The 21,230-nt window shown below is 44.3% G+C and overlaps 1 protein-coding gene across 14 annotated transcripts in view; it reads left to right on the top strand.

Annotated features, from left to right (window-relative positions):
- LPP (LIM domain containing preferred translocation partner in lipoma) overlaps positions 1–21,230 on the top strand; it is a 792,938-nt gene that overhangs the window by 272,866 nt on the left and 498,842 nt on the right. For all 14 annotated transcript variants that reach the window (XM_075556195.1, XM_075556197.1, XM_075556200.1 and 11 more), the window contains one exon: positions 3,507–3,708. In XM_075556195.1, the coding sequence (XP_075412310.1) occupies positions 3,516–3,708 (193 nt within the window). In that variant the 5' untranslated portion in view covers positions 3,507–3,515. The remainder of the gene's footprint in view (positions 1–3,506; positions 3,709–21,230) is intronic.

The raw sequence follows: 21,230 nt of genomic DNA on the forward strand, positions 1-21,230 counted from the left end.
TGGACCACTCTAGCCCACCCCAGGGGGTGGTATCGCCCACGCTGGGAAGCACTGATCTAAAGGGTTTACAGGAGAGGATATAAAGGTCAAGGGTTTACAGGAGAGGATGTCAAGTTTTTAGTCAAGAGGCAGCAACAGTTGAAAAGAGGCGAGGCAAAATCTAGAGGAAGTGAATGCTGTTCCTTTAGAATACACATACTAAGGCCTGCCTTCAGAATAATTCTTAAGTGGCGACAATTTCCTGGGGATGTGATGAAGACTTACTAGTAAAGAAAATATATTCAGGTCCCTGTTTACTGCTTTCTGTGAAACCTCTGCGGCTGTGCGCTATTAGGTCAGTCCTGGCGCGTAGTATTTGTTCTATGAGAGCACAGCACTGCTGTAGAGAGTTCTCTAGGCTCTAGGCTTGATGGGAGAAGGTGAGCAGGCCTTTCTGCTGCAGAGCAGCCGGTAGATTGGAACCTTTCACCGAGCAGCCAGGCATGCGCACATTGCATTGCCAGGTCAGATAATTTACATTGTTGTCATGAGCTGAATCCAGATGTTGGAAAAGGATTCAGAACTTTTATATCAGGACTTAGAAATGGCGAATGAAACAAGGGGTGGTGGTGGTGGGGGGAGGAGTTTGACCCATTATGGAATGATTGTATTTAGGATTATATATACACAAAATTTGCATATAAAATAGGTTCAAGTTTATCAGGATACCCAAACACAGAAATTGAGGGCTACCAAGATGGTTCAATATCAATATGGCTTATTATGTTACCAAATTAAGTGAGACATGGTTGTGTCAGGAGAAGCTAAGGAGAAACAGACTGGAATTCAAAAAGGAGGTTATATGGGGATATCAGCACTCATTTACTTAGCTGTTCACATGTAGCACATATTCTGAGGGCACCCTGGCCTCATTGTGCACCTTCAGGATGAGGCCATGAAGAAGCTTCTTGGTTACTGGGGAAGGTAGGCAGGCCAACAAATGGCTTCCCCGTGGGCTGTTAGAAGCTATTTAAACAAAGTACTACTAGTGGAGGCCAGAAAAGGAACTAAGCTCTCCATCTTATGAGGAAGTAGACAGATGTTCACAGAGCCAAAGAAATTTGAATCAGATCTAGATTAAAATAAAATAGGACTTGATATAGGAAGTGATGGGATAAGCGGACATTGTAGAGAGCGGGCCCCACAGGAGCAGGGACTCTTGGTCAGGAGGGTTTGTTGCATTGAGAATGATGTCGTGGGACTGATGTTAACGTGCAGCACAACGGCTAGAGAAGAGCCTGCAAAGTTCCTCCAAGATCAGATAATTTGGCCAGACGCCACCTGACCAAGGAGGCAGAGCTCTTGGAAGGGATGCTATAGAGGGAGAGGGCCCAGATCATTACTGCTATTGGGGGCAATTAAAAAGACTGTGGAACCAGCGATTTCCATGCTATTGCTCAAGTTTTCATCTTCCCAAAGTTTTATACCTGTGGACTATCAGAAAAGGCCACCTGGACAGACGACATGGAATGGCTCTAGAAATGTGCATCTGCTGTAGCAATCACTTCATCCAACATTAGCCCATTAAAAAAAAAGTTTCATTTTGGAATTATTTTAGTTTAACCAGGGTGTTGCAAAGATAGTATTAATGCAATTTAGAAATGAGGAATTAAAATTTCTATGACAAATATACTTAGATGCCTTAAATGAAAATGTAACCAAATGTACTTCAATGCAGTACAGTTTTCAAATCTTTATTTTATTCCATGCGTTCCCCACTTGTACTCACTTTAGTCATGTTGAAAGCAGAACAGACACTTTTGTCTCCATTTGGCAGAAAACTGAGACTCATTAAGCAAAACTAAGCCAAAACTGGTGTTTCTTAGTCCTGAGAGATGGATTTGGTTTTGGTATTTAAAAAAACAAAAACAAAAAAACCAAACCTCAAAAAACACCTTTTCAAATTATTCCACATAATCAGTCATATAAAAGAGTCAAATAAATCAGGCATTCATTGATTGCTTTTCTTCACTGATTTTCCCTTGAGCTTTACCTATGGGCTCTTTCAATGAACTCACAATTTAGCAAGTGCCTGTGTGTGTTGTATGCAAGTAACGTACTTTTAAAAGTTTATGGATCATCCTATCATTTAATCCTTCTTTTTGAAGAACTCCTGGAAGCCCCCTCCTGGCTTATACACAAGTGATGTAGGAGAAAGAGAAGATAGATCTTGTAATCAGCGTTAAAAGCCAATATCATCCCTGGTTTTAATGACGTGTGTTGATACCCAGTTCAGAGTCTTCCTCAGTTCCTGTTACTCTTCCCTGCTCCCGTTTTCCTCCAGTAATTCCTACTGCCAGTTTTGTGAGGATAGATGGAATCTGAACAGGGCTCTGGTTTAAATTTTGCTGGTGGAAGATGGCAGAGGCACAGAACGAGGGTGAGTGGAGGGAGACCAGTCCAAAGTCATCTCACTCATTCCTGGTGGGGCCGGTGGCTAGGAACCAGACAACACTGTGCCTCATTTCTCCCCTGGACAGCTCGGGAAACCCAGCATCGGAGAGCTGTGAGTAGGAACCAACTCCCTGGCAGAGTCTATAGCCTGCAGTGTCCACGGAAACTTGCCCCGCTTGTAGACCATGTGTCATCTACACGTGTCATCCCTGGTGTCATCTACACTTGTCTTTTGCAAGCTAGCAGGTCCCATTGGTGTCAGAGTTGGATCGTGGGTGTCAGCGGCTGTTGGTGTTTATGAAGGAGATCGCCAGGCCTTTCTTCTGAGGCACCTCAGGTGCCCTGGGCCTTCCAGCCTTTGGGTTAACAATCACGCGCCACCTTGGGGCTCCTTTTGCCGGTTGGCTGTCTTTTCTGTCCCCTCTCTGCCCGTCCCACAGTCAACATAAATGCCATGCGCTTTTCTGCCTATTATCCTTTGCTAATATTATTCCGACCCAATCTCTCTTTGGGGCATAAAAGGCCCAATGTGAATGTCTATGTATCAATTAGGTCTTAGTTCTGAGCGCAGCATGAAGTGATCCTCCCACCCCCCTCCCACACACACATCTCAGTAACACTTGTACCTTGCTTAAGTAACTTATCACCATTCACTTAGTCTGGTAGGTATTTTAACCAAATGAAGCTTATTTCTCCTACCATGCTAGTTTAAGATTCCCCTTCAAGATTGAGACGCTTTAAAAAAATTCATGTCTATTTCCTGAAAAGTACAAGCACTAAAATTGTTAACTCTTGAGGGGAAAGTGCTAAAGGCCGAATTAAAAAAAAAGTTCTCTCTTCCTCCTCCTCCTCTTCTTTCTAGTTTTCCTTCTCTAATGCTTTGTCTCCTCCTCTTCTTTCTCTCCCTACTTCTCCCTCCTTCTTCCCTGTGTGCCCTGCTCCCTCTCCCGGAGAGCCGTATCAGGATGCATGGCCGTCTGCGTAAAGATGAGATAAGAATGAACTCTAAGGCATGTTGCTTGTGTTTTTGTGGTTTTATTAAAGCATCTGTGTTTGTTTCTATTTAATTCCAGATTCCAAAAATGTCTCATCCTTCTTGGCTGCCCCCGAAAAGCACTGGAGAGCCCCTCGGCCACGTGCCTGCGCGGATGGAGACTACCCATTCCTTTGGGACCCCCAGCATTTCAGTGTCTACACAGCAGCACCCCAAGAAGTTTGCACCAGTAGTTGCTCCCAAACCCAAGTACAACCCGTACAAGCAACCTGGGGGCGAGGGTAAGTGCTGGAACTTGGGGGGCTACGGGGGGCATTCTGCTGTCATGGGAGTGATGTAGAGTATACTGTTTGCTGGACTATCACAGCTCATTATAGTTTTATTACCACAACTCATGGGCAGTCAATGCCTCAAGAGCCCTTGGAAATCATCTATGGCACCTCTTCTAGAGGCTGCAAATTGTGGCCTCATAAGTGGGGGGTAGGTACACAGCCAGGGTCAGAGTCTAAACTAGAAGCCTGGTTTCATCAGTCACAGCTCAATGCTTTTCTAGCCTTATTCTTTTCTCTTGTAGGGATTTCCTATAACTTCATGATCTCTCCCCCTGCCTTTGCACAAGCACCCCAAAATGCAGCCTCCAGATGGTCAGTTGGGAAGCGTAGTGAACACACTAAGATCCCTGAAATGGTTTTGCCTTCCCTGTCTGTTTCTCCTCCCTCAGTCGACTGTAGATAAAGTGTTGTCTAGAGAGCTGTATGATACCTTTTGTTTATGCTCACTGGCAAATTCGAGCAAAGCTCAGTTTTGGTGGTTTTAATGGGGGTACATTCAGCTTAGCCAAGTAGAGTTGACAAGTCCGCTGGAGATGACTGCCTCTTCTCTTAAGAAGCACACGTGTATTTCTGTGCACATTCACACACTAAATCCGATAGGCAGCATAAGGAGACGGAGCCCTATGTACACACCTATTTGGGGTCAATCTTCCGTGGAGTGCCCTGGAGTCTGCTGTCTTCTTTGGGACCTGTATATTAGAAGGTAAACTATCTGGGTTTGCTTTTACTGCATGATATATTGTGATCATTCTTTCTGTTTGCTTCCTCACTCTCTCTTTTTTAAAAATCATGTTATTGGGGGCTCTCATAGCTCGTACAGCATTCCATACATCAATTGTATCAAGCATATCTGTACATATGTTGCCATCAACATTTTCTTTCTAATTTGAGCCCTGGGTATCAGCTCCTCTTTTTCCCCCCCTCTTCACTCTTTTCTCGCTTCCAGTAAAGCACTGCATTAGCATTTCAGGACTGAGAGCTCCAGCAAGAACCCTAGCTCATGCACGGTGTCTGGAGTTCAAGCAGGGTACCAGGGAGGTAGGATCTGCGAATGCACACCTAAGCTGTTACTGGAGATCACTGGAGATCCTTTCTCCTGAAGGGCAGCAAGACCATCAGAGACCTCCTCTGGAAGAAAGACCAAGGGGATCTGTAAAAATACATGGGTATGTGTGGTCCAATTTAAAAAAAGTCAAGGATTTAATGGAACTGGCTTTTGGTTATGGGCGTTTGTTGGTTGCTTTGTTCCCTACAGGGATCTTGAGGGAACGCAGGGATCAGAGTGGGTCCTGGAAGTGAATCCCTCTTCACAGCGATGGCAGGAACCATGTGCTGATTTCCTCATTTGTTTTCTCAGCCTTTCCGTTTGTCTGCTTACTAGAGAGCTTGTTGTCTACCTGTTTGCAAGAGCTCACCTAGACTTCCCTCTGAGACAGAGAGAAAGAAGAAAGCAGCACCCATCTGTCCGTGGTGGCTTGTGTGTTGCGGGGATGCTGAACGTTTGTCAGCAGAGCTTCCAGACTAAGTCAGATAAGACAAAATGCCTGGGAGTCCACTTCTAAAACGTGCCCACAGAAAACCCTGTGGGACCAAACTTGCAGTCTGAAGTGACCCCAGGGGTGGGCTCGGACTTGTAGCGGTGTGTTCTGCTGAGTAGGTGGTTCCCCTGAGTCAGGGGTGACTAAATGACTGCTAGTAACAGTCACACCACAAAGAGCAGGAAGCACGGCTGCGAGGTCTCAGAAGGTCTGAGTTGATGTCAAGTCCAGGCCAGGCTGGGGTCAGTGCCCATGTTTAATGGGCTAAGTCCCTGGCAGATGTGAGGCAGCAAAGAGCAAGACGCGGTGTGGTCCTTTACTCTTTCCCCGTCGGTGGGTCTCCTTGCACCAAGAGGCCTTGCCATCTTCCCGGGACTGTACGGGCACCTGCCTTCTGACAGATCTCTCAGGGACACAGGGAGAAGCTCGGACTTGTTCATATCCTCTGCAGCTCACCATGCTTTGTCCTTTTCCAACCCACCGATCACAATGCACCTTGTAACACCTTTGCCCAAATGGCTCCTCCCACCCCGACTGCAGTCACAGAGCGAAGCCTCTTGTCATTCCATAATCACCTTATTCTAGAACTACTGGGTTTCTACTTCTTATGCTACCAATTCACAACCTACGGTGCCAGTCCTCGAGCGCACGAGCTAGGGGTGACTCTAGGAATGTTTGTCAAAAAGGATTTTATGACCTTTTAGCAAGAGTTCTAAGGATGCCTGGTGGCACAGTGGGTTAAGCTTGAGGCTGCTACCCAGAAGGTCAGCAGTTCAACCCCCCCAGCTAGTCCCTGGGAGAAAGATGACTTAGTCGCTCCTTTGAAGATTTATAGACTTGGATGTACCGTGGAGCACATCTCCTGCAGGCCACTCTGAGTCTGAAGTAATTGATGGCAGTGAATGAGAGAGCAGAGATTCCATGAGCTCGATGTTGGACACATCAAGGAACAGACACTTAGAGCAGGAAGTCGCCATGCTCCAGACTTTACGGCTAGTAAGTGTTTTTACTTTTTGTCATCACTTGCCCTTCTGTGTATGGCCTATGTGGCACCCCATACCAACAGACCAAACCTGAGCCCCCTGCTGTCGTTGGACCCCTGTAGGTTAGAGTGGACTCTCACCATAGATTTCCAAAGATGTATTTTTATGGCAGAGATGGCCCTTTTTCTCCCATGCAGAGGCTGGTGGTTTGGGATTGCCAGTCTTCCGGTTAGCTGCCCAGTGCTTAACCACTGTGCCACCAAGTTGCTGTCATGGCACTCTGGGCTCTGCAGAGACAGGGGAGAGCACAGCACTAACCAGCTGCCTGACACAGAGGGGGTATTTCATAATGCTGGTAGAATTTAATTTAGAAATGAAGCGCTATGCCCTTATAAACTTGCTTTATGCAAGGATTCATTTTCCCCTCTCTGCTTATTACTAGGCTCTCTGGTTTTTCACAGAGACCTGGTGATGCAGTAGTTAAGCATTTAACTGCTAACAGAAACGTTGGCAGTTCAAACATCACCACAACCCCTCTCCCTCCTCACAGCCTCTCTGTGGAGAAGATGTGACAGTCTGGTTCTATAAAGCCTTGATGACTCTGTATGGCAGTCTTGCTTGGTTTTATAGTATCCCAATGTATTGGAATCAACTCAGAAGCAAGGGGCTATTGCTTTGCAGTACAATCTACAGATTTGAATGGCTTTTGTGTCCCGAACATATGCCTTGAGTTTTTCCATCTAGGAGTTGTCTGATCACTGCTTTCTTGAAGTTACCAATGGCATTTCTCACTTTTATATTCTGTCTGTGATCTCCAGACTTTACCCTCTTCTTTCGTAAACTCCGACTGTGAACATGGAAAGGCACTCACCTGCCTTCCACAGAAGCTGACATTTATCTGATACCATATGTCAAAATTGTCATTAATCACGCATTCTGTTAACAACCTCTTCCTAGGGAGCTTTGTCCGACTTAAAGTGGGGTGTGCTTTTCCCCCTGTCGTAGTCCCTTAGGCCATAGAGCACTTTCATTTTGCTCCCATGATTCTCAGTTTTCACAAACCTCATGCACTTCTTCAGCTGTCTATGGATACCCCGGTGTTTCTAAAGGCCTTTCTATGTCCAGCACTTTAGAATTTTCTGTAGATCTATATTTAGTTTGTCTTCATATAAAATTTACTGCCAATGAAGACATGATCACTCTATTTTTCTTCCTCTGGTCTTTAAGATATGAGCCTTCACTCTTCTTTGTCCGGGATTCACTGTTCTATGTCCCCTCTTCTGCATGTTTTGGAGAACCAGACTCTTGGACCTTGATAGGGAACACGGGGTGTAGACCTTGTTCTGTTCTTAACAGATACTGAAAGTAAGTGAACTCGCCTACTTAATAATACACTATCTTCTTGAAGAAGGTTTTGAAATTTTCCTGTTATTACTACTCCCCTGAAATCATTTGGCAATGTTTTTGCAACCATTATAATAGTTAATTACACTGGATAAGTGGATACTTGGAAGTTTGTGAAATTGAGGTTGTCCCTGTGGCCTGGAGTTGACCTTTGCCAATCTCTGAAGTTCTTTTTCATTATTTTTTTTTACAAAAAATCATTGTATTGGGAGCTCATACAACTCTTTAAAAAATCATTTTATTGAGGGCTTGTAGAACTCGTACAATCCATACCTATATCAATGTGTCAAGTACATTTGTTGCCATCATCATTTGCAAAATGTTTTCTTTCTACTTGAACCTTGCCTCACCCCACCCCCTTCTTTCCCTTATGAACCCTTGATAATTTATAATAATAATTATTATTTTTTCATGTCTTACACTGACCAATGTCTCCTTTCACCCACTTTTCTGTTGTCCATTCACCTGGGAGGGGGTTATATGTAGATCATTGTGGTCAGTTCCCCCTTTATACCTCCACCTTATCCTTGCCCTCCTGGTATTGCTGTTCTCAATATTGTTCCAAAGGGGGTTACCGATTCCTGGATTCCCAGTGTTTTCAGCTATTATCTGTACCCGTGTACATGCTCTGGTCTAGCTGGATTTCTAAGGTAGAATTGGGGTCATGATAGTGGGAGGTGTGGTAGGGGGAGGAAGCATTAAAGAACTAGAGGAAAAGGAAATAGAGGAAAGAACTAGGAGGCAAAGGGCATTTATAGAGGTCTAAATACAGGCATGTACATATGCAAATATATTTATGATGATGGGAAATAGAGCTGTGTGCATATATTTCTGTTTAGTATTAAGGTAGCAGATGGACATTAGGCCTCCACTCAAGTACTACCTCAATGCAAGAACGCTTTGTTCTATTAAACTTGCATTCCGTGATGCTCACCTTCCCAACATGATGACAGAAGACAAAGCAGGTGCATAAGCAAATGTGGTGAAGAAAGGTGATGGTGCCCGGCTATCAAAAGATACAGCATCTGGGGTCTTAAAGGATGGAAGATAAACAAGTGACCATCTAACTGAGAAGCAACAAAGCCCACGCGGAAGAAGCACACCAGCCTGTGAGATCATGAGGTGTTCATATGACCAGCCTTTGTTCCTTCTAATGTTACATGCTCTTGCTTTCAAATTAATTTCATGGAAGTGACTTTTCACAGTGTCTATATAGGCTATATTATGTTGTATTCATCTGCATAATATAAATAAGGCTGATTTAAAAAAAATGTTGCCTACACTGCTTCCTGATAGTTCACCAAGACAGGGAAGTATAGGGGACATTTCAGTGAAGTTCCTACTCTGCACTTCTCTTTATAAGAGACCTCTCTCTGCTTTCTGCTACCCTGACTTTTGTTTCATGGCGGTAGAGCAGTTTTGAACAATTGCTAGCTTGGGGCAGACACCTGCGGTAATGACCAGCTGAGTCTACCATGAGGTTGGATTGAGCCGAGATTGTTTTCCTTCTGGTTTTATGTACAACATGACAAAGCGATGCTGTGTCTTGCATTATCCCTCTGATGGGTGGGTTACAGCTTCTGACTCTTGCTACCCGCTTTGGCTCATTTTCAGAAGTGGAAAGGACACTCATGACCCCTCGTGGCAGAGTGTTTGTGGAATCATTAGGAATGGGTGTTCTATACCATTGTGCTTACTGCATTGCATATGCCAATCAGTTTCTACTCCTTTTTGTACTGTTAGTTGCCACTCGTTGCCTGTGGTAATACAGTGTTATGGAAAATTATGACATTCTCTGGGGTTCACAAGTTACCATTCCTCATCACGAAAGGGAAATCTTGATCAAGATTTTGGAGGTACACAGCTTCTTTATAAAGCCCTGACAGTCCTGCTAAATTATAAGTAATCACAGAAGAGCAAATGCAACTTCTCTGACGTTTGCTATAATTACGCATGGTGTATCATGAGGACGGGCACAAATTCACGGGGACATCAGAAACTCTAGTGAGACCCGGGGTTGTCTGGCATACCCTTTCCCGGTGCAGGTTAAGCATCTTGAGCCTCATCAATGACTGTAGAGTTTAGTACATGAGTTTTCATTTTCAGGTCCTCGGGGGGGGGCGGGGGGAAGAAAGGACAAGCTGTTCATTCATTAATAGATCAGGTAATAATTGTATTAATTTGCAGTAAACATGGCATCTTCTTGAAGAAAAATAGCTTGTGACTTTGGGGACGATGTCAGGTCTTGCCAAATATGTATCAGCTCTACACACACAAAACAGCTAAGGTGACCACTAGATTGCTGCTCAGGAGATTCACATTCAAGTCTCAGCTTTACCATTTGACTTTAGATGTAACCCCCCCACCCCCACCCACCCCCGGCCAATTTGCTGAAAATTAACTGGTAACATCAATTATAAGATAGTTGTGAGCACCATATAAGGCAGAATCTACACTCACTCTATGGTCGAGTGGGTTTCAACACATGGGATCATGTAGAACAAAGGAGGACTCCTCGTGGGGTTTCTAACACTGGAATCTTGAAGGAAGCAAACTCTGTCATCATTCTCCTGTGGAGTGGCTGGTGAATTTCAACCATTGACCTTTCTGTTAGCAGCCAGCACTTAACCCCCTTGCCACCAGGGCTCCTTATAAAAATGATCAGTGTGAAAATACTTATAAACCATAAAATAGCATAGAACCTGAAGGGGTAAGTGAGCTACTCAAAGACCTGGGTTTGCAGGTGTCCACGTGTGTCTGGAAGGGGTAGCACTGATATTGATGACCTACTGGCCTTCACCTAAGACTGGGAGTGCTGGAACATCGGGAACTCTAGTGAGACCCGGGGTGGACTGGCATCCGCGTTTCTGGTTCAGGGTAAGCATCTTGAGCCTCATTTATCCCTGTGAGGCCATGGTCAACACGTAACCATTAGAGGGCAGGACCTTTGTGCTAAGATGAGACTGGAGAATAATGAGTTGTTTTTAAGCCTTGAGAGTAGGTGTACATGGCTCTGTTCTGCTAGGTTTTAGATGGGCTTGGGTCTCTTTGACCCTGTTTTTATTCCAGTTACCCACATTTGTGATGGAAATGTCTGTCCTAGACCTATTCCATTGTGGTACTTTGAAAACAGGTAATTTACAGTCTAGATTTTAGAGTCTCACCAATGAAGGGATGGAATCTCTGAAATCTCATTTATATTTCAGTTAGATGTTTCGGAAGGAGATTTGGGGCTTACTGTGAATATTTAAGACTGTTGGAATGATGTGATAAGGTGAATGTGTTTTGCATTTGGAAAGAACATGAAATTTGGGGTCCAACTGGTAGAATATTATGGAATGCATTGAGTTGTTCAAAAGTATGTGTTATAAAATCTAACCCCAATACTTGCGTCTATAATCCCACTTGGGAATGGATTGCATTTATTATGTTTGTATGAGGATTGTTTATCTTGAGTCAATTTCATCTGAGATAGGAAGGAAAGTAAGCAAAGGAGCGGAGCAGAAGGGTGGAGGCATGTAACAAGTGTGAAGACTCATGGGATCGCCAATGAACTCGGAAGCAGCAGCTGAAGAGAGAGACACAGGAGAAAGGCGTTTCTCTAGAGTTGGCATCGTGAGTTCAGGGTTCTAGTCTCTTAAAATGTGAGAAAATACATTTCTGTTTGCTATAGACACCCACTAGTGACATTTCTTTAGGTAAATGCTCACTGCCACCGAGTCAATGCTGACTTACTGCACCACCTGTGGGTTTCTGAGACTAACTGTTTACAGAAGTAGAAAGCCCAGTTTTTATCCTGCCAAGCTGCTGGTGGTTTTGAACTGCCAACCATGCAGATCACAGGCCAACGCTTAACCACCAAGCTCTCTGTTAGGTAAATAACATGCAGGCACATCTTAAAATATGGTACATGCAATTTCTTCCTTTCCTTGCTAGTGAGTTCACTATTACATTTGTGTGTCATACAGGGCCTTTGCCATAGCAATACTGTAAACATTAATGGATATTGTTGAATAAAGGTAGAGATTATTATCCCAGTTCTTAGACACTTGGAGAGGCTGGTGGCTTATTCAGTATTATAAGATCGTAGCATAGCTGAGTCTTGTTTGTGTTGATTCCTTTCATGATATGGTCTTGGGTTTGTGTCATGGATAATGTTTGGGTTGATTTTTTTAAAGGACATGATGGATTAAATGTTTTCAAACAAGAATAAGTATACATGTCTCCTATATTGTAACTCATCAACCTTATTAACTATTGGGTTCCATCCATAAAGAAAGTGATGTTTTTTCAACCCTGTAATAAATTGGAAGATATGGGGATTTAAACAGTGAGATGCTCTCCACTCAGTTTATAAATTCAATAAACATAATATTTCCTCTCCTTATTTGGGATATGAATAAAACCAGATTGGAGAAGGACAAGGACACTGTTACTATATGCACCCAGTGTGCTGCGGCCATGGACTCATTTTCTTGTGCACAGGGAGCACCTGTGTGCGGGGGCGTCCCACGTGGAGCATGTTCAAGGCTGTGACCTTTCAAAAGTAGACCCAAGCCTGTCTCTCAAGGAGAGTGGGTTCAAACAGCCAACTTTTTTGGGCAACAGTCAAAGGACACTTAACAGTGTGACCCACCCAGGGAGCCTACAATTAAAAAGCAAATGCACAAATCAAAATAGTGATTTGATCAAATGATGATGAAGCTGCAGACAAAGTAAATCTCTCATACGTTGTTGGTTCACTTATAGTATGATCCAGCAATTGCATACTTGGGCATTAAATTCAGAGAAATGAAAGTTTTGTTCACACCAAGACTCGTACTTAAATATTTGTAGAATATATTTATGTGATAGTAAATACTGGAAACAGTTCCAAAGTTTTTATGTGGGTGAAAGGTTAATTGATATATCACAACAGTGGATTAATGCTATTTTTAATACTTTTTAATAACCTCATGAGACTATTATTATTAAAGTTTTTTGTTTTTTAATCATTTTATTGCAGGCTCATATAAGTATTTTCACAATCCATGCATACATCAATTGTGTAAAGCACATTTGTACATTCGTTACCCTCATCATTTGCAAAATATTTGCTCTCTACTTAAGCCCCTGGCATCAGCTCCTCACTTTTTCCCCTCCCTCCCCCTTCTCTCTCCTTCATGAACCCTTGATAATTTATAAATTATTATTTTGTCATATATTACACTGTCCAACATCTCCCTTCACCCACATTTCTGTTGTTTTTACTGGGGACTCTTACATCTCTTATCACAATCCATACATTCATCCAGTGTGTCCGGCATATTCGCACAAATGCTGCCATCATCATTTTCAAAGCATTCTCTTCAACTTGAGCTCCTGATATCAGCTCCCATTTCTGTCCCCTCCTTCCCTTGGCCACCCTCCCTCACAAATCCTTGATAAGTTAAAAATTATTTTTTCCATCTCTTGCATTGTCCTCCGTCACCTCTCACCCACTTTTCCATGATTTGTACACCTGGGAGGGGGCTATAGGTTGATCCTTGTGATCAGGATTAATGCTATTTATCAATTAAAAGAAAACTGGTTCATTCGACAACTTGGATTGACTTTAAGTGCATTATATTTAATGAAAAATATTAACTGTAAAAGGTAACATTGAATTCCATCTGTGGAACATTCTGGAATATTTGGAAATTGATAACTTTAATGGTTACTAGGGAGCACAACTGGGGGCAAAGAACTGGACAGGTGGGGTTATTCATACTAAGTGCTAGCAAAAGAGTTTTGTTGATAATGGACCCATTCTGCATCTTGCCTGTGCATATGGGGCAAAATTACGCAGAACTACATCCACAAGAGCCCCTCTAACATAGTGGGTTAAGAGTTAGGCTGCTAACAGCAAGGTCAGCAGTTCGAAACTACCAGCTAGCTAGTCTGTAGGAGAGAGATAGGCATTCTATTCCTGTAATGTGTTAGCCTCTGAAAACCCATAGGGCAATTCTACTCCCCTGTCTGCATCTCTAGGAGTTGAAATTGAATGGATGGCAGTGCCTGTTTTTGGCAGGGGCACACACGGATACCGAATGAGAAAAGGTGCAACCTCAGTTGGCTTCCAGTACACTGAAGTATAACAATGTCAGTTTTGCGGTTTGGGTTTTGTGCTACAGCTAGATAAGGTGTTGCCCTTGGGGGAAACTGGAGGAAGATTGGGTGGAACTTTGTACTGTTTTTATGATTTCCTTTCAGTCTATTTAAAATTAAGAAGTTTAATGATAACAAATATTGACATACATAGAGATTTCTTCATGTTTAGTTATCCTGCTCAAGGGGGCATCTACATGTGACCTAAATGGCTGACACCAGGCAACTGAACACCAGCGCTGTAATGAATGGTTAGAGCCAGTGCTGTGCCCACAAAGGAACACAACTGTAGGCCGGGGACTTATCTCAGCCACCACGCTTGCATCAGACTCCTAGGAATCTTCCCAGGAATGGAGAAGAAATAAGACCAGCTGTAAAAGACTGGTTAATTGTGATAATTTTTTTTAACCAACGCTTGGGCACTTTGATTACCCCTAGGGCTAGAGCCTTCATGCCCTGGGAACCTCCCTGAGGTGCCATGAGTCTACACATTCTGCCTGAGGTCATGCTAGTGGGTGGCTGTTAGAGTCTTGGGTGTGTTTGTCCTGTGAGCAGTGCATAGGGTTAGGCATCTACAACATCCTCCACATGACTCTGCTTGACCTTCTATGCTTCCATCCGAAATGTCAGGTGCTGTTTTTATTTGGTGTATAGCAACAGAAGATAGAAGACCCTCCTTCCCCTCCCCCCAAAATAGATCCTTCTAGAATGCCCCACCAAGGCCCAAGCATCTGCATTCTAAGAGATATATGCTATCATGTTCCATCGGGTAGCAATGCCTGCAATCTCAGCCGATTTGGGGTCAAGGAAGGCCTATGTAAATCATCTATAAATGGATGCATTATGTACATTATAAAAATAATCCCGACACTCCAGCCTTTTGGCAAATGTGCCATATAAAGAAATCATCCCCAGGAGAAAAATTGACCCAAGGAGCTATTTTAAAACTGGTTTGGTATTTTTATCAGCTTTCTTTAAGTTCAGGGTAGTCCGGGGTGGGTTGGCGGAGGACAGTGCCAGGGATGGACAGGTCACTGCCGTGTGGCATCCACCCTCTCCTACGGAGGTGTGCGCTCAGCACCCTTCCTTGTTAACTGTGCTTCACCTTGTTCTGGGCATTGCTGTCCTCTAAAAGAGAAGACAGTTGGCTAGTCAAGGGAGACATGCCACAGGCCCCGTATTGTTGGCGTATGTCAGTTCAGTGCCATCTAGTCAGGAGGATTGGTTGGGGAAAGTCTCACAGAAGTTGAGTCATCTAAGCTGTTTTCTTTCCTTCCTGCCTGCTTGCCTTCCTTCCTGTTTGCCTGCCTTCCACCAAACAGAGAAAGAGAGATGGTTGGGGCAAGGCACAGCATGCCAGGCGAAGGAAACCACAACCAGAAACCAAGCCTGTTGCCCTGAGTCCATCCTGACTCAAAGTGACCCTCTATGTGTCAGAGTGGCGTTGCACTGCGGAGGGGTTTCAGTGGCTACGATCTAAAGGAAGTGGATCACCAGGCCTTTTTGCCCTGGCACAGCTCAGTTGATGCAAGCCAGCAACCTTTCATTTACTTGCTGAATGCCAACTGCTTGATGCCCCTGCCACATTCGATGCAAGGCAAACAACGTGCGCCAAAGCAGAGGTTGGTGCTGCTTGTCCGTTTGGCAGGAGCAGCTTTGCTACACGGGCAGAGTGGCTAAGCTCCTGTCTAGCATGATCCGAAGCACGTCTCTAGCCTAAGTTCTGGGAAGCTGGACAGCTACCGACCTGTAGGATGGAGTGACAGGAGCGCATCCCCCTCACTCACTCCCGACAAGGGCAGGTGTCTGTTCTGGCTGAGAAGCGTAGTAAAGGATATTCTCTCCTGCCATCACCCCTCTGTCCTCTGTTAAACTTTACAGTGAAATATTTTAGGATCTATACGTACAGATGCCAAGGTCAACACCAAAGCCCACAACCAAATCCACTGCCAATGAGCTGGTTCAGACTCAGGACAGAGTAGGACGGCTCTTTAGGGTTTCCCATGCTATGATTCTTTATAGGACGACACAGCCTCATCTTGCTTCTAAGGAGTGGCTAGTGGGTTTAAACTGGCTACACTGGAGTTAACATCCCCAACATGCACCCCACTGTGTCCCCAGGGCTCCTTGGAGGTGGAAAGGAAAGTGCTGGGAAACACCCATTTTGGGGGGTGGGAATGGAAGGTGGGGCACTTCATTTTAAAAAAGAATTTTTTTATTTCTAGGGATTATGTTTTTACAATTTTATTGACAATTCACATGTCATACAAATCAATAATTCAATCATCATAAAAAGAATTGTTCAATGGTCACCACAGTCAATTTTAGAACTTTTTCTCCCTTCTTGTACTCATTGTGTTTAGCTCCGCCTTTCTTCCCTTCCACTCTCGTAGGAAACTAATTCAGCTACTGTCTCCTTAGAGTTACCTGTCCTGAATTTCATCTATAGAAAATCGTGCAACAACAGAAAGCAAAACACCATAACAGAACCTCCACAATCAGTGTTGTCAAGTTCCACTCAGCCAATACCAACCCAGACACCACAGTTAAGATGTGAAATGTGCGCCCGGGGGGTGTTTTGCTTCCTGTGTCCGCTTTGTGTGGTAATGCTGCGTGCACAGGAAGGAAGGCGAGGACTCGGTCTGATGGAATGTCCACTGCACCCTTCGACTCTGAAGACGTGTGTGCGTTTTAAAGCACCGTCTCTCGTGATACCTTCTGGAGTCAGTGTGTAATGCTGTGATGTCAATGATGGCTGCTAAGGATAAGTCAACATCTCAGGTTCAGAGGTGCGTGGGGCAAAGCCAATGAGCCTGGAAGCCATGTTCAACCACGATGTTATAGTTTTCCTTGAGTGAAATAATTGGTGACGTAGATACGTCACTATGTAATAATCATTGATTAGTACTATTACCAAGACAATTGTTGGGCAGAACACCGTCTTAATGGATTTGAAGAACGTTTTCATGGAGTTGAATTGTTATTGCTTCTAAATTCCCCTTGGATTTATTATTTACTTAACTCGTTCTGCAGGGAGTGAAATGTACTCAAAATGAATTGGCTGACACTTGGCAAAGCAGCTGTTGGGGACCTTGTTTCTGGATTCTAGGGCTAGAGGTTTCGACAGCACTTGCGTGGCATGTCATGTTCAGGCTACTATCGTTCTCCTGACAAGAAGGAGAATCTTTCACTCTGATTTTCACGAATTATTGCCACCCAGAACTGTTTGAAAATGGAGATTAATGAATTGATGAGTAAAAGGTACTTAAGTCCCCGGTGCATGTATAAAATATTTTATTAATTTTACTGATTTGTAAAACCTTTATGTTTTTGACTTTTCTAGTTAGAAAGATTTTAGAAATGCGATTAAACGTATAACCCCAGAAAAAGAAATAATCTAGTTAGGCATTTCATTTTGGGATACTTCTTGGGGACTTAGCCAGTCTCCTGAAGTCAGGCTTAAAAGATGTCATGATGTTTATCTTTGTCAGGGAAAGGACTCATAACTACAGCTCGTAAGGAGAATCGTCCCTGCTTTAGTGCTCACCGTCACTGTCAGTGACCAGCCTTGTTCTCTCTTCCTCCGACGTAGCAGTCATTGTCCCGAGAGATCAGGGAGCCATTGCATATGCAATAGGACGCTCCATGACCCGTAAGCGCGCTTGCTTGTATTGATACGTGTTCATCCATGCGCGCACCTCCGCTAAGCGATGCACGTGCAGTTCACTGAGAAGGGAATGTGACTGGTAGGTGTGGCGTGGCGTCTTTCCTGGGATGGAGAGACCAGGCAGGATGCGAAGTCCCATCTTACAGATGGTGACTCACCCCCAAATCTGTTCGGAGGACGATTCCTCACTGCAGTGGCCTGTTTCAGTGAACCGCAATCGCTTGGGTAGGGAGGGAAGAAAAGGACTCCGCATGCGCAGGAATGTAAGGCAGCCATCGTTGATAGCCAAATGGCAGACATCTGGCAATGACTCTAGTCTACCTCCCTTTCACTTTTCTGCCTCGGCTCATTGGTGGGCGCTCTTGTGGTAGCTATATTATTACTATTGTTTAATTTACTTTCTTGGTTCAGTTACATTATTTGGAAAGTTAGCTGTATAGGACACGTTTGCCTCTCTCCGCCTCCTGAAATGTTTTCTCCGCATGACGGGGGTGTTCCCCAGGGTCCATGCGATGCCTGCTAGACTGTATTACAAGCTGCTCTGTCCATGCCAAGGGAAGCCATTTCATTTGTGAGCCCAAGAGCATGGTCCCTCGGACCCCACCCTTGCGTCTTGTTGTGTTCATTGTTTCTGAAACTAGTTCTCCCCTCCCGAGCCAAAGGCAGCCCCGTTGGCAGGGGAAGTGAAAAAGGCCGGTGGTTCACAACAAGGGCTGCGAATCAGAACTTCTTCATTTTCTCTTGGGTTGAACACCAGCTTTCGCTCTGACCTTGCCCTATGCACTTACCTTTCTATTCCCCATTTACTTTTCTCTTCCTGTGGGCCACTCAGGGGAAGAAGGGGACCCTCCTTTCCCAGGCTGTGCTCGCCTTAATTCTACATCTTCCTTTTGCCGTGGAGTATTATTTCAGCTTCTAAGCAGCAGCAATTGAGAAGGAACAGAAAAGATGTAGTAAGAAAAATCAAAGTTCAGTGGTATGTTGATTTTTAGAACACAGCCTCAACTACTAAAAATAATTTGCTGGTGTTAGCATATTATGATACTTGGAAAGGATACATATTCACTAGGGAGCTTTCCGTTTATTTAATGTGTGTGCCTCTCTTCTTTAAACCTTTGGAAAACTGTGTACAACTCCTGACCCTAGTTTATCCACTGATACCTGCTTGCTTTGCCAGTCTCCCAAAGTCCAAGTGAAGTTTGCAGCCATCTTGTTTGATCCAGTGGTCTGGGGTTGGGCTGTTAATTGCAAGGTCAGTAGTTCGAAACTACCATCTGCTCTGCAGCAGTAAGACTCTCCTAAAGTGTTACTGCCTCGGAAACCCACAGGGGCAGCTCTCTGCTGCCCTGGAGTGTTACTGGGAGTCAGAAGCCACTGGATGGTATTGAGTTCGTGAAGCCATGTGCTGCTTTAGGAGAGAGGAGGTTATGACTAGAGGTATTTTGGATTAAAAATAGCAAATAATCATTTTTAAAAGGAAGGAAAAGAAAATTAGCAAGTGTGGGAAGGTATGAAAAATTGTGTACATTGTTGAGTAGAAAATGATGACTTGAGATGTGAGCCCATGTAATTTACAATGAAGTTATTAGAGAGAGTAAGAGCAAGAAAGAAAGAGAGAAAACAACCAGAAAATCCTGATCACCTAAAATACCACCAACCTTAAAATTCTAGACAGGAGCATTTCCTGCATCACCAGTTTAGTCATGTCCCTTTGTCACTCTCACTTATTTTTTCTTATTTGTCTGGGTCCAATGTGTCATGGCAGTGCCCATGAATGCATTTTCCTCTACCAAATTTCTATTTTGTCCTGCACCTACGTTACAACCTATCTGTCTCCCATGAGTTAAAGAGCACAGATAACCCTTGGGAGAATAGGGTACAGACAGCCCCGTGCACGGCAGTTTTCATTTGCTCATATTCACGTGACTGAGAACGACTGAAGGAAACTCGATGCTTTGCGTTATAGTGTCGGAGAAGACTGTTGACTCTACCATAGACTGTGAGAAGAACAGACTTATTTGGAAGTATGTCTCTTCCATGTGACCTGGGGATCATGCATTGGTCTTCCCGACTTGAATCTTTGGGGAAATACAGCCCAGACGCTCCTTAGAGCAGTGTTTCTCAACCATCCTAATGCTGCGACCCTTTCATACAGTTCCTCATGTTGTGGTGACCCCACAACCATAAACTTATTTTCGTAGCTACTTCATCACTGAAATTTTGCTACTGTTATGAATCAGGCGACCCACAGGTGGAGAACTGCTGCCATTGAGGGAGGACAAGAAGACTTGCCTCAAGGCCATTGGGCAGTCCCTGACGAAAGGGCATCCTGCTGGGTAAAGTAGCAGATTAGCCTCAAAGAAGACTGTCAGTGAGATGGATCCGTACAGCGGCTGCAAAAATGAACTTACACACAGCAATGATTGTGAAGATGGAACAAGATGTGGCAGTGTTTCTCCCTGTTGTGCATGGGGTCACATTAGTCCGAAACAACTTGATGGTGTCTGCCAGAAACACTTCATCGTATTTTGGGGCGTCTCTGGTTTTTCTGAAGTTTCGTCTCTCTACTGACGTGAAATTTGCCTTTAGAAAATTCTGGCACATTTCTTAGGATTTTAAGTTTATAATCCCTACTTATGGAGTGTAGTTGGCACTTAAACTTATAAGCAGGTATTAGAGTGTCCCTTTCTGTCATTGCCTGCCCTCCGGTAACGAGAAAAACCGCAAAGCCCCAAACTTAACAATCTAATCAGCACCCCCCCCCCCCAACTCAATTTTGATCTTATTCTCATCCAGTGGAGGCTCCTCCATCACAGTATTGAGTTATGGATCTCCAGAAATGAGTGAGTCGGAGACGCAAACAGACAGTCTGTACTACAGTAAGACAAGGTTCGATTGGCCCTATCAACGAGATGATTTTGAGAGAAGGAGCGGTGTTGTGACCCTTCAATTCACAGAGCTCCATAGAGGGAGCCCTGGTGACACAGCGGTTGGGCCCTTGACTGCTAATGAGAAGGTTGGTGGTTTGAAACCACCAGCCTCTCTGCTGTGGCGGTCGCTGCCTTTGGAAACCCTGGAGGACTGTTCCCTCTCGTATCGGGTCACTGTGAGTCAGAGTTGGCTCTAGGGAAGCAGCTTTCCTTTGGTATGGGCAATAATGGCTCCGCTCTCTGGCACAGCCCAACAGCTGGTTCTTGGTGGCATGGAAGAAAGATCTGATGATCCTGTTCTTGAGCGACTCTATCCAGGACTGCTCCATGTATACTCTGACATACGAAGAGGCACCATGATGTTGAAACCGTGTCAGCACAGAAGGATTGGTTTTTGGAACAGATAGCTAAGGCTTGGAGGAAGCATTCAGATTTTCAAAGTTGAATGAGTACTAATAGGTGGCAGAGTCCAAATTGAATAGACACAACCCAGCAGTCAAGTGTAAGAACAACCACCAGGATTTTCGTTTCCAGCTCCATTAAGCGAACTTGAACCACCAACCTTCCAGTAAGTAGCTATATTTAGGAAAGGCAGTCTAATTTGCAGAGTAAGGAAAGCTTAAAATACTCAGACAGAAATTCTATAAGAGATATGAGGGGTACTGTATCCAGACAAACAGAAACCACAACCACCAAACAAAATAGCAGCAGCGCACAAACTCTTTGGCGTGCCCTCAGACCATGCTCACCCCAGGCCCCTTGTTGAGTCACAGTGATCTTACCGATCAGAGGAGAACCATTCCATAGCCATTCCAAGACTGCA

The sequence above is a fragment of the Tenrec ecaudatus genome, chromosome 8, assembly GCF_050624435.1.
Source record: "Tenrec ecaudatus isolate mTenEca1 chromosome 8, mTenEca1.hap1, whole genome shotgun sequence".
Lineage (NCBI taxonomy): Eukaryota > Metazoa > Chordata > Mammalia > Afrosoricida > Tenrecidae > Tenrec > Tenrec ecaudatus.